The sequence below is a fragment of the Bison bison genome, unplaced genomic scaffold, assembly GCF_000754665.1.
Source record: "Bison bison bison isolate TAMUID 2011002044 unplaced genomic scaffold, Bison_UMD1.0 scf7180017864165, whole genome shotgun sequence".
Taxonomy (NCBI): Eukaryota; Metazoa; Chordata; class Mammalia; order Artiodactyla; family Bovidae; genus Bison; species Bison bison.
This window is the reverse complement of record NW_011494737.1, coordinates 864,687-879,832: the sequence shown is the minus strand read 5'-3', so window position 1 is coordinate 879,832 and position 15,146 is coordinate 864,687. Positions and strand designations below refer to the sequence as shown.

The window sequence follows — 15,146 nt, the reverse complement described above, 5'->3', positions numbered from 1 at the left end:
CATAATAAAGTTAGTTAATACCTTCATCATCTCACATAATTGTGATCTAATTTTTGTTATGGGAACATTTAAAGTCTACACTCAGCAAATTTCAAGTATATAATACAGTTTTGTTAATTGTACTCACCATGCTGTACATTAGATTTTCAGAATTTATCCATCTTATAAATACTAGAAATTTAAACCCTTTGGTAATATATCTCCATTTCCTTAACCCCCAGCCCCCAGAGACCACTAATCCATTCTCTGTTTCTATCAGTTTGCCATTTTAGATTCCATATATCAGTTCAGTTAAGTCACTCAGTAGTGTCTGACTCTTTGTGACAACATGGACTGCAGCAAGCAAGACCTTCCTGTCCATCACCAACTCCCATAGCTTACCCAAACTACTGTCCATTGAGTTGGTGATGCATTCCAACCATATCATCCTCTGTCATCCCCTCCTCCTCCTGCCTTCAGTCATTCCCAGCATCAGGGTCTTTTCCAACCAGTCACTTCTTTACATCAGGTGGCCAAAGTATTGGAGTTTCAGTTTCAGCATCAGTCCCTCCAATGAATATTTAGGATTGACTTCCTTTAGAATTGACTGGTTTAATCTTCTTGAAGTCCAAGAGACTCAAGAGTCTTCTGCAACACCAAAGTTCAAAAGCATCAATTCTTCAGAGCTCTGCTTTCTTTAGGGTCCAACTTTTACATCCATACATGACTACTGGAAAAACCATAACTTTGACTATATGGACTTTTGTCAGCTAAGTAATGTCTGTACTTTTTAATACACTGTCTAGGTTTGTCATAGCTTTCTTCAAATGAGGAAACATTTTTTAAATTTCAAGGCTGCAGTCACCATCTGCAATGATTTTGGAGCCCAAGAAAATAAAGTCTCTCACTCTTTCCATTGTTTCCTCATCTATTTGCCATGAAGTCATGGGATCCGATGTCATGACCTTTGTTTGCTGAATGCTGAGCTTTAAGCCAGTTTTTTCACTCTTCTCTTTCACTTTCATCAGGAGGCTCTTTAGCTCCTCTTCATTTTCTGTTGTAAGGGTGGTGTCATCTGCATCTGAGATTATTGATATTTCTCTTAGCCATTTTCATTCCAGCTTGTGCTTCATCCAGCCCAGTATTTCGAATGATGTACTCTGCATATAAGTTAAACAAGCAGGGTGACACTATACCAACTTGATGTACTCCTTTCCCAGTTTGGAACCAGACCATTGTTCGTGTCCAGTTCTAACTGTTGCATCTTGACCTGCATACAGATTTCTCAGGAGGCTGGTAATGTAGTCTGATCTTCTTATCTCTTTAAGAATTTTACACAGATTGTTGTGATCCACACAGTCAAAGGCTTTGGCGTAGTCAGTAAAGCACAAGTAGTTGTTTTTCTGGAACTCTTTTGCTTTTTTAATGATCCAACAGTGTTGGCAGTTTGATCTATGGTTCCTCTGCCCCTTCTAAATCCAACCTGAACATCTGGAAGTTCATGGTTCATGTACTGTTGAAGCCTAACTTATAAATTATGAGCATTACTTTGCTAGCATGTGCTGCTGCTGCTGCTGCTGCTGCTAAGTCGCTTCAGTCATGTCCGACTCTGTGCAACCCCATAGATGGCAGCCCACCAGGCTCCCCCATCCCACCAGGTTAGAACACTGGAGGTGGTTGCCATTTCCTTCTCCAATGCATGAAAGTGAAAAGTGAAAGTGAAGTGAGATGAGTACAATTATGTGATAGTTTGAACATTCTTTTGCTTTGCCTTTCTTTGGGATTGAAATGAAAACTGACCTTTTCCAGTGCTGTGGCCACTGCTAAATTTTCCAAATTTGCTGGCATATTGAGTGCAGCACTTTCTCAGCATCATGTTTTAGAATTTGAAATAGCTTAACTGGAATACCATCACCTCCACTAGCTTTGTTTGACCTCTACAGACCACTTGACTTCTCATTCCAGGATATCCGTCTCTAGGTGAGTGATCATACCATCGTGGTTATCTTGGTCATTATGATCTTTTTTGTATAGTTCTTCTGTGTATCCTTAAGTTGTATTATACAGTAGTTGACTTTCTCTCATCTGACTTTCCTTACTTAGCATAATGTCCTCAAGGTCCATCAGTTTTGCAAATGGTGTGATTTCCTTTTTTCACATGACTGAATGATATTCCATTGTGTACATATACCACATCTGCTCTATTCATCCATCCATCATTTTTTACATTGTAATATAATCACACTGTTTCCAATTTTTGACTATTGAAAATATGCTGTAATGTAAAAGGGGGTAGAGGCATCTCCTGAGATCATTACTCAGGATGTTGAATATATCTTTCTTTGCTCTGAACTTCTTCCTGGAATATTTTATTCTCTTTTCTCCTATATTCACTTATTATTTCATCTTTAAAGGATATCTCAAGCTTGCTTCCTTAAGAAATCTATCTTAAGTACCCAAACATTGCTTCATTACTTTGTATTTGTTTCCCATTTTCCTTGTATTTTGGTTTGGTCAAACTTTTCATAGGTTGTGCATTTTCTTATCAACTATAAACTTCCAGAGTGGCAGGAAACACTTAGGAAGATTCTCAGTTCTTTTGCTGTGGACCATCTGTGTGTCTGCTCTCTCCTGCTATGAAGTTTTACCCAATGGATCTTGTTACCATTATTCTATAACCTTTGGTTTTAGTAATCATGGATACTTTCTTTTGGCTTTGGGGATTTTGCCACACTCACATCATTAGGTCTCTCTAGATTGTTTTCCTGTTATATTCATGAGGAATGAAATTTCTAAGCTGTCATATTTCACATATCACATTATCCATATTATCTTTATATCAAGTCTATCTCTATTATCTGTATTTATGTTTATCTGTCTATTAAGAGATCAGTATGGAGAAATTTATAATGAGGGATTGACTCACACAATTATGAAGGCTGAGAAATCCCATGATTTGCTGGTTTGCAAGCTGGCAGCCTGGGAAATGCAGTGATATAGTTCCAGTCCAGTTTTTAGGTTTGTAAACCTGAAAATCAGAATGTCATTGATATACGTCCTGGCCTGTGACTGAGGGCCTGTGATCTTGGAGCTCCAGTGTTAGAGGGTGGAAGATACTTATTCCAGCTCATGCAGAGAGAAAATTTATACTTCTCCATTTTTGTTGTATTCAGACCCTCAACAGCCCACCTTAAATTGGTGACAGTGATTAGTCTTCAGAATCAAATGCTAAAGTTTGTTAATCTTTTCTAGAGAGGGCCTAATGATACTCTCAGAAATACAGTTTGAGCAGCTACCTGGAGCATCCCTTTACCCAGTCACATTGACACAAACAATTAATCATCACGTACAAATGTCTGTCATTTTCTTGATTTCATATGATAGCTCTGAAGGTCTTTTTGCCCGACTTTTGGAATCCCATTCTGTAGAGGACCACTGCTAGGCCTGAGATAATCACGCATGTGGATGGAGAATTTAAACAGCATCCATGTCTTATGTTTGGTAACACCCAGCAGCCGCCTTGTTGTTCAGTTGCCCAGTCATGTCCAACTCTTTGCAATCCCATCGACTGCAGCATACCAGGCCTCCCTGCCCTTCAGCATCTCTCAGAGTTTTCCCAAGTTCATGTCCATTGCATTGGTGATGCCGTCCAGCCGTCTCAGCCTCTTACACCCTCTTCTCCTTCTGTCCTCAATCTTTCCCAGCATCTGGGACTTTTCCAATGAGTCGTCTGTTCACAGCCACCCTGTAATTGATAAATATACATTTGAAATTAAATTGGCATATCTTTTAAAATCTTTTGAATTGTATATTATTTTTTAGTAGACTCTCGTTTATCTTGAAATTATAATTTTTAGTCTTAAGAACATTTTGAACAGCCAGGTTGGTGTTTTTGACATTTAGAAAAAGACTGGGATAATTGTGATATGTGAAATTTGACACAGTTTTAGACATTTTATCCCTCATGAATATAATTGGAAGGAATGTCGAATATAATTTTATTAAATGTTGAAACTTATAACAAGTATATATGAACTCATTTAGTCAGACACTTGATACATTTTTTAGGCAACCTCCATGTGGATAATTTCACTTAAAGGTCACCAATTTGTATACGTATCTTTAAAAAGAATGATTAATGTTACTCTCATGTTGAAGCTCGATAATTCAAAAAGATAGCTTTGCATTAATTGTTTCATGATATTAATCTCTTTAGAATACTTTTTCCTGTAATTTCAGAATTGTAATTTTCATGCTTTATTTTTTCTTTAACCTCAGACCATAATTGCCTTTGGTTATTTCTTTATGATGTCAGTTCTAATTGTCACTGTTACACTTAATTAAATACTAAAGTATTTAAATGATATGTATTCTTTATTGAAGTAGACTTGTTGAAATTCAGTGTATTGGATGCTTGCTGGTAGGAGATGTGCTTTTATATACAGTAGATGATAGGTTGATATTTCACTGGGTTTCCAATATTATTTTTGCAGCCAAACATTTCAGACTAGATCTTCAGAGCACATTTTTAAAAATTTGGATAAGTATGTTGGCATGTAAAACAACACAGAGAAACTACACATATTTAAGAACATTATGTCATAGGCTCTGTTGAAACTTAGAATTGGGAATATTTGCTTTTTGGAGCTTGGTGGGCTGCAGTCCATGGGGTCGCGAAGAGTTAGACACGACTGAGCGACTTGACTTTCACTTTTCACTTTCATGCATTGGAGAAGGAAATGGCAACCCACTCCAGTGTTCTTGCCTGGAGAATCCCAGGAACAGGGGAGCCTGGTGGGCTGCTGTCTCTGGGGTCGCACAGAGTCGGACACGACTGAAGCGACTTAGCAGCAGCAGCAGCAGCAGCTTTTTGGCAGCATTTAAGTAATGAAGTATTTTTAAAAGTCATTACTGATAATTTATGGTAGAAAGTAGCCCACTCCCAGATATGTTCTTATTCTCTATAATTAAATTCCTTTAAAATCATTAGCTTTGACTTATAAATGATTTATTTTTATTTTTATTTATTTATTTTTTTTTTTTTACTTTACAATATTGTATTGGTTCTGCCACACATCAACATGAATCCATCACGGGCATACGCGTGTTCCCATTCTGAACCCCACTTAACTTACTTCTTTCTCTTAAGGAAAGAGATCTATATCTATATATATAGATATTTTATTTTAAAGTTTCCAATAGAACTTTTCTGTTTTTTTTCTTTTTCTTTTATTATCATTGGAATACAGAGAACAAAAATTAACACCTATTAGTAATCTGTTTATGGTACCGAAAATTGATTATGTATTATAAATAATATAAAAATATGTGTATGATAAATTGAATAATAAAATACAATTATATATATAGTTGTATTTTTAAAAATTAATTGCCTGAATTATGTTTAAGCAAAGGGATGGTAATATTAGACTGCCTGTGTGGGTCATTCATAATATTTTTCTTTTATTGATTTTGTAATTCTTCAATATCATCCAACAGTTTTAATATCCACTCTTTAAGCATTCCTTCGGACCTGATTCTACACTCTATTATTAATAGATAGCTCCAAAATTACTGGCTTAAAAGAATAAACATTTATTATTTTCTATGGTTTCTTTAGGTTAGGTATCTGGAAGTAGCTTAGTTTGCATTTGCTGGTTCTGGTTCAGTCTCTCATGGGTTTGTAGTTCTTTCTGGTGGCTGAAAGGTCAGCCTCCAAGATGCCTCACTCACCTGCCTTAAGAGTTCATTCTAGCTGTCAGCATAGTGTTCAGTTCCTTTTCCGGACCTCTCCTTGGGGCTGCTTGAATGGTTTCAAGATTTGATAACTACCTTTGTACAAAGTGAGTGGTTCAAGACAGAGGTTAAAGCTGCAGTGTCTTGTTAATGAACTATTCTTGGAAAGCATACACTCTCATGTCTATCAAGCTATGTTCATTTGAAGTGAATTACTACAGAGGATAAGATGGTTGGATGGCATCACTGACTCAATGGGCATTGATTTGGGTGGACTCTGGGAGTTGGTGATGGACAGGGAGGCCTGGCGTGCTGCGCTTCATGGGGTCGCAAAGAGCTGGACACGACTGAGTGACTGAACTGAACCGAACCGAACTAAGTAAAGCACACGTTCAGGGTAAGGACGATGAAACTGGAGAAGTAGCAAAAAATTGTGAACATATTTTAAAACTGCCATATAGACCTCTTTAGTAAAATCTGTTCTCCCTCTTCTGGGTTGTTTTTATTTACTGCTTTGGTTTTAAGTACTACTTTACAATTCTCAAATTTATAAAGGTCTCTTTTCTAAATCATGACCTTTTCAACTTCCTAATAGATTTTGTTCATGGCACTGTACTCTAACTTGCTTCTTCCAGAAACCTGGTAGTCATCCTTGTCACCCTCACTTTTACCTTCATGTTCAACCAGTCATTAGTCATGTAATTTTTTTTGTCCCTAAACATAGATATATTATCTGTTATTACCATTTAAAGCAACCATTTTATCTTTATTACTGCAAATATCCTTCTAATATGCATTTTCCTCTCTATGCTTAATTTTTTCTTAGTAAATTTAATTTTGTTTAATACATGGGATAATATGCTTCTCAGGTGGTGCAGGAGAGAATCTGCCTGCCAATGCAGGGGACACAAAGACACAGGTTCAATCCCTTGGTTGGGGAAATTCCCTGGAGAAGGAAATTGCAACCTGCTCCAATATTTCTTTTCTGGAAAACTCCATGGACAAGGAGATGGGTAGGCTATAGTTCATGGGGTCACAAAGAGTCAGTTGCGACTGAAGTGATTGAGCATGCATGTAGTCACACATACTTGATTCATCTGTCCTAAAGCTAAGTGGTAGTGGCAGGTATATTAGTCCTTTTAGGCAAAATCTTCTTTAAGTAGATAAATAGTGCATTTCTCTATGTTATAGATATCCAGCATCTAATCAATACACTCATCTATGTGTCTTCTGAGGCCACTGATACTCCAACTTCTGCATTTATCCTCTTCTACTCTATATGTACTCCTCAAGCTATTTTATGTCATTACCATGGTTTTAGCCTATATTCTATTCTTAAATTCTAGACTCATGAATCCAAATGAGAATTAAACATTCCTGAGTATTATCCTGACACTTAAATTCAATGTGTTTAAAAACTTAGTTAAATTATACTAGATTAATGCCCTCAACCAACTAACTGATCGCTTGCCTCTTAATCTGTTCAGTCTTTTACTTAGTTGCTATCTTTTGTCCTGCAATCCTGTTTCAAGTTCCACCCCCTTCTTTGAGTGTTCCCCTCTGTAAAGCTCTAAAGTTATCCTAGCAAGACTCTGACCCCTGTTCTTGAGTCCAGGTGGAAGCAATTAACTCTCGTGTGGTCATTAGCTTTTAGCACCCAGTTCCCAACCTCACCAACCACCTCCCCGTGCCTCCCACCACCAACCCCGTCCTGCCCAGGCAATCCTTAGATTGGTATCTTTAGTTACCCAAAACTCACCAAGAATTTAAAGTATTTTGAGTCAAATGTCATCAACCCAGCATTATGATAGGAAAGCAACAAGAGGCTTCAATAGCAGAGTGGCCGAAGTCTCAGAAAATGAAGAATCAGAGTGATTTGTGCTGAACCAAGTGAGCAAAAACTGGGATCTAATTTTCTTGTTGTTTAATCCCTGGCTAGGATCACTTTTAATTAAGGATGTTTTTCACATAGAACTTGGGCACTTTCTGAGGTTCTGGCCATTGGTAGCAGAGAAGTTCATTTCCTTTGTGTCCCCTTTGTCCCATGGTCAGTGGGTAGTAACAAACTGTAGTACCTATCAGAAGTCTACCAGGTTTCACATTTAGTTTTTCCAATTTATTCTGTCAAAGTCTGTCTATCACATACATAATAGGTAACACTCTTATTACTACAGATTAACTCATGGTAAGAAAGTGAGATGGAGCTCAAGAATATGTCTTCTTTGCCCTGTATTATTTTTCCATAGCCGCTTCACAATGCCCAGTGCAATATATCCTGATTAAAAATATGGTAGATTATTTCACTGGATAAATGCAGTAAATATACTATGAAAATACTATGACATTTTCCATGTCAAAGCATTTTTCCATAGTAACCAAAGTCTCTCCATTGTTATCATGATAACTGAATGGAAAGCAAGACAAAGTGATGAAAATAAAAACTTTTAAGCATTTTATTTTTACATTTGAATTGCTTGCTGATTAGAGTATTTAGCAACATAATTAGAAGTAATTTAAGTAGCTAATCAGATAATGTTATAAAATAGTTTCCAGTGATACATTCCTTTAAACAAAGCATACACATTTAGGAATGTAATTTATCACTGAGTTATTGATACAAATGCAATTATATGTTACATAGAAGAAAGCATCCACAAATCAACCGTGGTACCTTGTAAAAATGTCCATATCTATAACTTTTGAGTAATTCTCGTAGGGTTAAAAGAGATACATGGGAAACTGGCCCTCCACATTTTAGCTCTCAGCCATTTTTTAGTGTCTGGTTCTAAATCATATTTTGACAGTTAAAGACAGATAAAGCTATGTCTGTGTGTGTACTTGTTTTAGTAAAATTGACTGATGAGTTTAATCAGTCAAATTGTCCACTTAGACAAATGCTTTGACTGTATGATTTGCTTATTTGTTTTTCTTTCTTTATTAAATTAACTTGTTTTAAACAATTTGATTTAATTGGTTAGGTTAACAAAACATAGCAAGATCAACTCAATGTTTGGAAACAGTTTCGATGTGATTTTTTTTTAATAGTTATACCAAAGTTAAGAAAAAAACTGTCTCTTAGCAAATGCTCAAGAGTTTACTGTAAAACATTCAGAAAAATTCAGATTTCAAGAACGTTTTGTAAATAAACAAGCAAAAAGTGTCTATTATTCTATTTTAACTGATCAAAGTTATGTAACTAGATTCCAAAATCGGAGCATGTTTATTGTTCAACGATTTTATTAATTAAAATACTATATACATTAATGAAAATGTCTTTTTCCTTGAAAGAATCTCATTATTAAAAAGAACTTCAGGTTTAAAATAGGTGTCTAGTTTCTAAATAATATATATATATATATTTTATATTATGAACCATAGAAATGCACATTTTAGAAATTCAGTGTCTGTTGTGAGACTACCCTGTCAAATATTGACTCAAGATCAAACTTTAAAAATAATGTTACCTCCAATCTCTATGTTCATTCTCTTTGATCAGTGCTGTGGCTATGATAGATTTGTGTGTGTGTGTGTGTGTGTTTGCCTGTGTGTATCTGTCTCTCTGTGTTTAAAGGTGATGGAGGACAGAATAAGAAGGATGCTGAATGAAAAGAATGGAATTAACTGTACAGTTTGGCTTGAGTGACTTACTTACTCGGAAGTTATGCATGGGGTCTTTGAGGGTATTTATGGTTTTTCCAAAGTAGTATTGAGATAAAAACTAATATCAGTCTCAATTTAGAAATGAGTTATGGTTTCATACAACAAATCAGTATTTTCTCTAAGTTTCAAGTGAAAATGTTTATAGTAATAAAATCTCATTTCCCCATTACAACTCTTTTTATACTTTGTTTCTCTTCTCTCTTCTTTGCTTTTTAGGTTTCATACTTAATGTAAAAGCCGTAAGAAAAGTTGAATGTATTTCTTTAAATACATTTTTATGTATGTACACACTGAGTTAATCAACCATCAATTAAAATGTAATGGTATCATGTGTTTATCTCTATAATTAATTCTGTTATATGAATATCAACTTACTAATTGGTTGGTAAACACTTAATTTTGGAATTTCAGTCATGTGCTTTTAAAAGAAGACTTGTTGAGTTATTGCAATTAAACATTTGACTATCTTGCAATAATGTACTGATTATGTTCACAGTCTTAGATTATGAAACTGTTAAATCTGACATGAAAAGATAGACGGTTTGCTGTATGAAAATGAAATAGATATGCACAGCAAATATCTGAAACCAAATAGCAAATGAGAAAAACACAAAGGACAAAATTTCAATTTTCTTGCTATGCAAAAAAGTTTTGCAATAACAAACTACAAATGTGAGCAAGCAGTTCACAAATGAAATATATGTGGAGGATTAATAAACATATGACAATATATTTCATTGTATAAATAAAATGGTGAAAATTAAAATAATGATTGTTGTATCATTATTTGTCTATCACTGGCAAAATATAAAAGAATTGGTAATCTGTAGTTTTTTCTTTATAGATAGAACTAGAAAACTTTATTAAAAGCTATTAAAAAAAATCCAACCCAAATAGAGTGATAAGACTGAAGTGACTTAGCAGCAGCAGCAGCAGTTTTAAAGAAGAAAGTACTGCTGATAGAAGTATGCATTTATATTAAGCTTTTTGGACATTTAGTTGTTGATATTTGGCAAAATTCATATATATTTACACCCCTATAAATTTTATTTATAGACATATGCCATAAAATATATTTAGATAATTATATTTTTTCTAAAGTATCATAGCCAAGTACACAGGTTTGTACTTCTTTACAATATTATGACCCAAAAACACTGGGACATTTCTAAGTACCTGTTAACATAAGACCAATTAAATAACATTTTATGTGTATATGTATGTGCAATGCAGGTGTTAAAAATGAGAGATTCAACTAGGAATGAAAAGATTTCCACCATATATTGTTAAATTAATAAGTAAAATAAATCAGTATATCAAGCAGTATGTATAGTGTGATGCTACCTGACTGAAGGTTACTTAAGTAAAATTTAAAAAGGGAAGGGAAGAAAAATACAATGTTTTTTTTCTGTAGGTAGTTTTTATAGGAAGATCACCACATTGTTAACTAGTTACCTCCTGACATTGAAAGATAGATGCGAAGGAATTGTAATTTGTCTCCTTACAAATCTCTATCTTCTAAAAGAACATTCACTATTTCTATCATTAACTGAAAAAGTATATTGATTTATTTTCATTATTTATTGAAACAATAAAACAGTTTTAAAATTGAAATAGATTACCTTTTTAAGTAAGTATCTATAAGCTCAAGAACAGTACTTTTTTGGAGAGGGGTAATGGTTTCCATAGAAAAATGAAACAGATAAAGTATTCCTAAGGTTAATTTGAGACTCTTGTTTTACAAATTGGATGATATTTCTGTATAGTCTTTAACTCATCTACCAGCCAGTGCTTTAGAAAATCCAGAGTGCTTTGTTTCCATTTATAAGGGGGGAAATCAAACAGACTGTAAGACTAGGTTTTTAAGAAACAATTGTTATAGTTAGATTTTTAACATTTAATTTGATTTTTTAACATCAAAAACATTTTTTACTGGAGTATAACTGATTAACAATGTTGTGCTAGTTTCAGGTGAGCAGTGAAGGGACTAAGCCATACATATTCATGTATCCTTTCTATCCCAAATCTCATTCCCTTCCAGGCTGGCACATAACATTGAGCAGAGTTCCATGTGCTGTGCAATAGGTTCTTGTTGCTTATCCATTTTAAATATAGCAATGTGTACATTTGCTTCCCAGAGTCTTAACTGTGCCTTCCACTGGCAACCATGAGTTCATTTTCTAAGTCTGTGAGTCTCTGTTTTGCAAGTAAGTTCACTTGTATAATTAGATTTTTAAAAATCCTGTCAAGTTACTGAAGTGAAATGCTCCATTTTTAGTAAAATTTATGAATTGAGGTTGCTTTATTCCTTACTATTAGTAGACCAAAAACACATTTTTTTCCTTTGTATGTAACAAAGATGTTTTATTTTTCTTCCTCCTTTTGGTAGCTTTCAGCCGTGCCCCCATTCCGATGGCTGTGGTTCGCAGAGAGCTCTCCTGTGAGAGTTACCCCATTGAGCTTCGCTGTCCAGGAACAGATGTCATCATGATTGAAAGTGCCAACTATGGGAGGACTGATGACAAAATTTGTGACTCTGACCCTGCTCAGATGGAGAATATACGATGCTATCTGCCTGATGCCTATAAGATTATGTCTCAAAGGTATGATATTTCTAATATTCTTTCTGCATTTAGTATAGACAGTCAACATGCATCTGTGTGACATATTAAGCATAGGTAAGAACATAAAATCCTGTACTTTAGAATACTTTACAGAGCTTTTTCAATATCAAACTGTTCCCCATATCACTAAAATGCTAGTGCCATAAATTGCAAATGGCATTGGAAAATATTAAAATGTATTATTTATTGTTTCATGTGTTCTCTTCTGCATTCTCTAGACCTAGACTCATTAGTTGAGAAATCAAATTAATTTTTCAGTTTTCAAAAACAGAATTATGTAATTTTATCCAGAAATTACAGAAAAATATGTTACTACTAACAATGCTTTTCCATTAGTGTGGCAAAAGCAAATAAAATTTAGATTCATGGGCAATTTTATAAAAAATATATAGTAAAGACTATTGATTAATGATTATTTGACCTTGGAAAGCAATTTTAAAAGTTTTCCTTAGATATCTAGTATATGAATTAATTCATTTAATACATTTAAACTGTCTGAAGTATTACAATATTGAAACAATATAAATTAGAGTATCATACAATATCATTGGATAAGTAAAAGAAAATCTTCAATTCTAAAGAGACTGGTTAATTCAAATTTATAGTTTAGAAAGTTTATATTAGAATTTCTTAATGTTGTTATTCAGTTGTATCTGATTCTTTGTGACTCCATGGACTGCAGGCTTCCCTGTCCTTCACTGTCTTCCTGAGTTTGCCCAAACTCATGTCCATTGAGTTGATGATGCCATCCAACCATCTCATTCTCTGTTGCCCCCTTCCCCTCCTGCCCTCAATCTCTCCCAGCATCAGAGCATTTTCCAGTGAGTTGACTCTTCACAACAGGTGGTTTAGTATTTCTTAATAAATTAGTTAAATACTAAATATCATTCATATATTTGCTCACTATTGTGATTTGTCAGAAATCAGTAACGAAGTGATTCATCTTTGACAAACCTTTATACTGTCTGACTACTTACTCACAAGGTATTTTTTTAAAACTTAATAAACGATTTAGTGAATTTGTTTTTAATTAGAATTTCTATTCAGGCATTTCTTTCTTTTGTTTAAGGATTTCTTAAAATATGGAGGAAATCATACCATATGTAAAAATAAATTGAATTAAAACTGCAAAAACAGTGATTTTCAGGATTATCTTTCCTGTACTTACGAAAGATTGCCTTATTTTTAACCTTCTTGATACTTAAAATTCAGATACATAAGTCTCTATTTTTATAAATTACTGTTGTGTAAATTATTCAGAGAAATTATATCATGCCAGGATTCTGATGATAGAGCATCTGGGGTATAATGGAAGGATAGTGGTCTCTGGGCAAATCTGAGGGCTCTTATTTGTCTGTTTCTAAAATGCTGGCTCATGGTAAGATGAGTGTTAATGGGAAATAAGATTTTAAAATTAGGAATTCCATTTGATACAAGTTTGGTGATTAGAAAACTAATCATTTTATTGCATATAGGTGTTAATATCATCTTTCAAGAGCAGTTTTTCCACAAGTGGTATGGAATTGGCACAATGACTAAATTGTTATTTTATTTGTTTTGGTTAGAAAACCAAACATAGGATTTTTCAGAATCCTTTTTGGGAGTGGGTTGAGGAGGAATTTCTGCTTTTCTGTGATTATGTTTTCATTTAAAATGTAGAGAAGCATTAACTTCTCTAGCTCTTTGATCTCTATATGATTTTTCACAAAAAATTGTCTTAATCCTTTCATTGATATTATTAATGGCTCCCAAAATAAGCCCTTAATCTTATAATTATTGCAAAAAACATTGTTACAATGGATCTTCTGGAGCTACTGAATTAGATGGGATGCATCTGTAAAGTGACAAATCTGCAGAGGAAAATTGCTTTAAGCACCCTGAGTAAATCATTTATAGAATCCTTGCTGGGGGGCTCTCAAATAAGAATTGTCAGTTAACTGTAATAGCTGTGGCTAATTCTCCATGGAGGCAAGATTCTTGCTTGTATTTGAATTATTAAATGTACTACATTTACACCTGTCCAAAATAAATGGAGAGAAGATATCTGGTTCCATTTTGTAAGCTCCCAAGATATGGGATGATCACGTCCACTTAAGCTGCTTCATAATGAACTCTCACTGTCATGCCAATGCTAGCATATTTAATAATGCTCAAAATTACTAAGTAGCAAATTAATTATGATGTTGAAAGTTTAAATAATATGTTTGAATTAAAACCATAATAGAAAACATCTTTTTAAAAGGTATTTTAGATTAATTATTGTGTTTTCTTTTATTTAAACTTCTAGAAGGACATTTTATCAGAGTCTACAATTTTTAAGCATGTCTCTAATGGGTGAATTATTACTGAAGTCAAAAAATTATATATGTATCTTTGCAAAACCTTGTTAAAAAAGGCTTCATAACTTCAACCTCATAAATTAGACAGATGTCACAGACAAGGACAGGCATGACATGTTATTTCTGTGGATGTTTGAATACACATTGAATGAATGCATAAATAAATTGTATGCTAATATGTACGTATGGTGTGAAAAATTGGGGACTTGTATCAAAAAGGGTATGACACATGATTTTTACATTTTTTCCCCCAGTAGAACTATAGAATCTGCTCTGGAGAGTTCAGTTTCCTCACTGCCTTTCAGATTAAGCCTGCTGTTCTCAAATCCAAGTGTGTTTTCATACCATTCTTCCCCCAGTTTCTCTGTGTATTTTGTGCCTTTTTTTTTTCATTATATTGCTTGAAGATTCGTTAAAATGTCAGAACACATTTACTTTCCCTTCTCAGAACTTCTCATGCCGCCCCTCACCTATTATCATCTACATCCATTTCTTTTGCATCTAAATAATAGATGCGTATTACCATATTTTAGATCATTTCCTTGTCTAAAGCAAATAGTAGGCTTCTAGAGTGCAGACTTGCTCTTGATTTTACCTAAAAGTAAATTTTGAATGTAGTAATCATAAATATGTATGTATTTCAAGTCAAGTCAAATATATATATCTTAAATCAAATCAAATCAATGTATTAATGAAGAAATACATATGCTGTCCAATTTTGTCATGCCAATCAAAAGCTTTCTTAAATTTATTATCTGATTCATTTTTGTTTATTTGCATTTTATGTTTATACAGTTGAGTTTAAAAT

General features: G+C 34.0%; 1 protein-coding gene across 7 annotated transcripts in view; it reads left to right on the top strand.

Moving 5' to 3' along the window:
* The window catches only part of LPHN3 (latrophilin 3), a 952,179-nt gene that overhangs the window by 445,134 nt on the left and 491,899 nt on the right, over positions 1–15,146 (top strand). For all 7 annotated transcript variants that reach the window (XM_010841647.1, XM_010841644.1, XM_010841645.1 and 4 more), the window contains one exon: positions 11,765–11,978. In XM_010841647.1, coding sequence (XP_010839949.1) covers positions 11,765–11,978 — 214 coding nt within the window. The remainder of the gene's footprint in view (positions 1–11,764; positions 11,979–15,146) is intronic.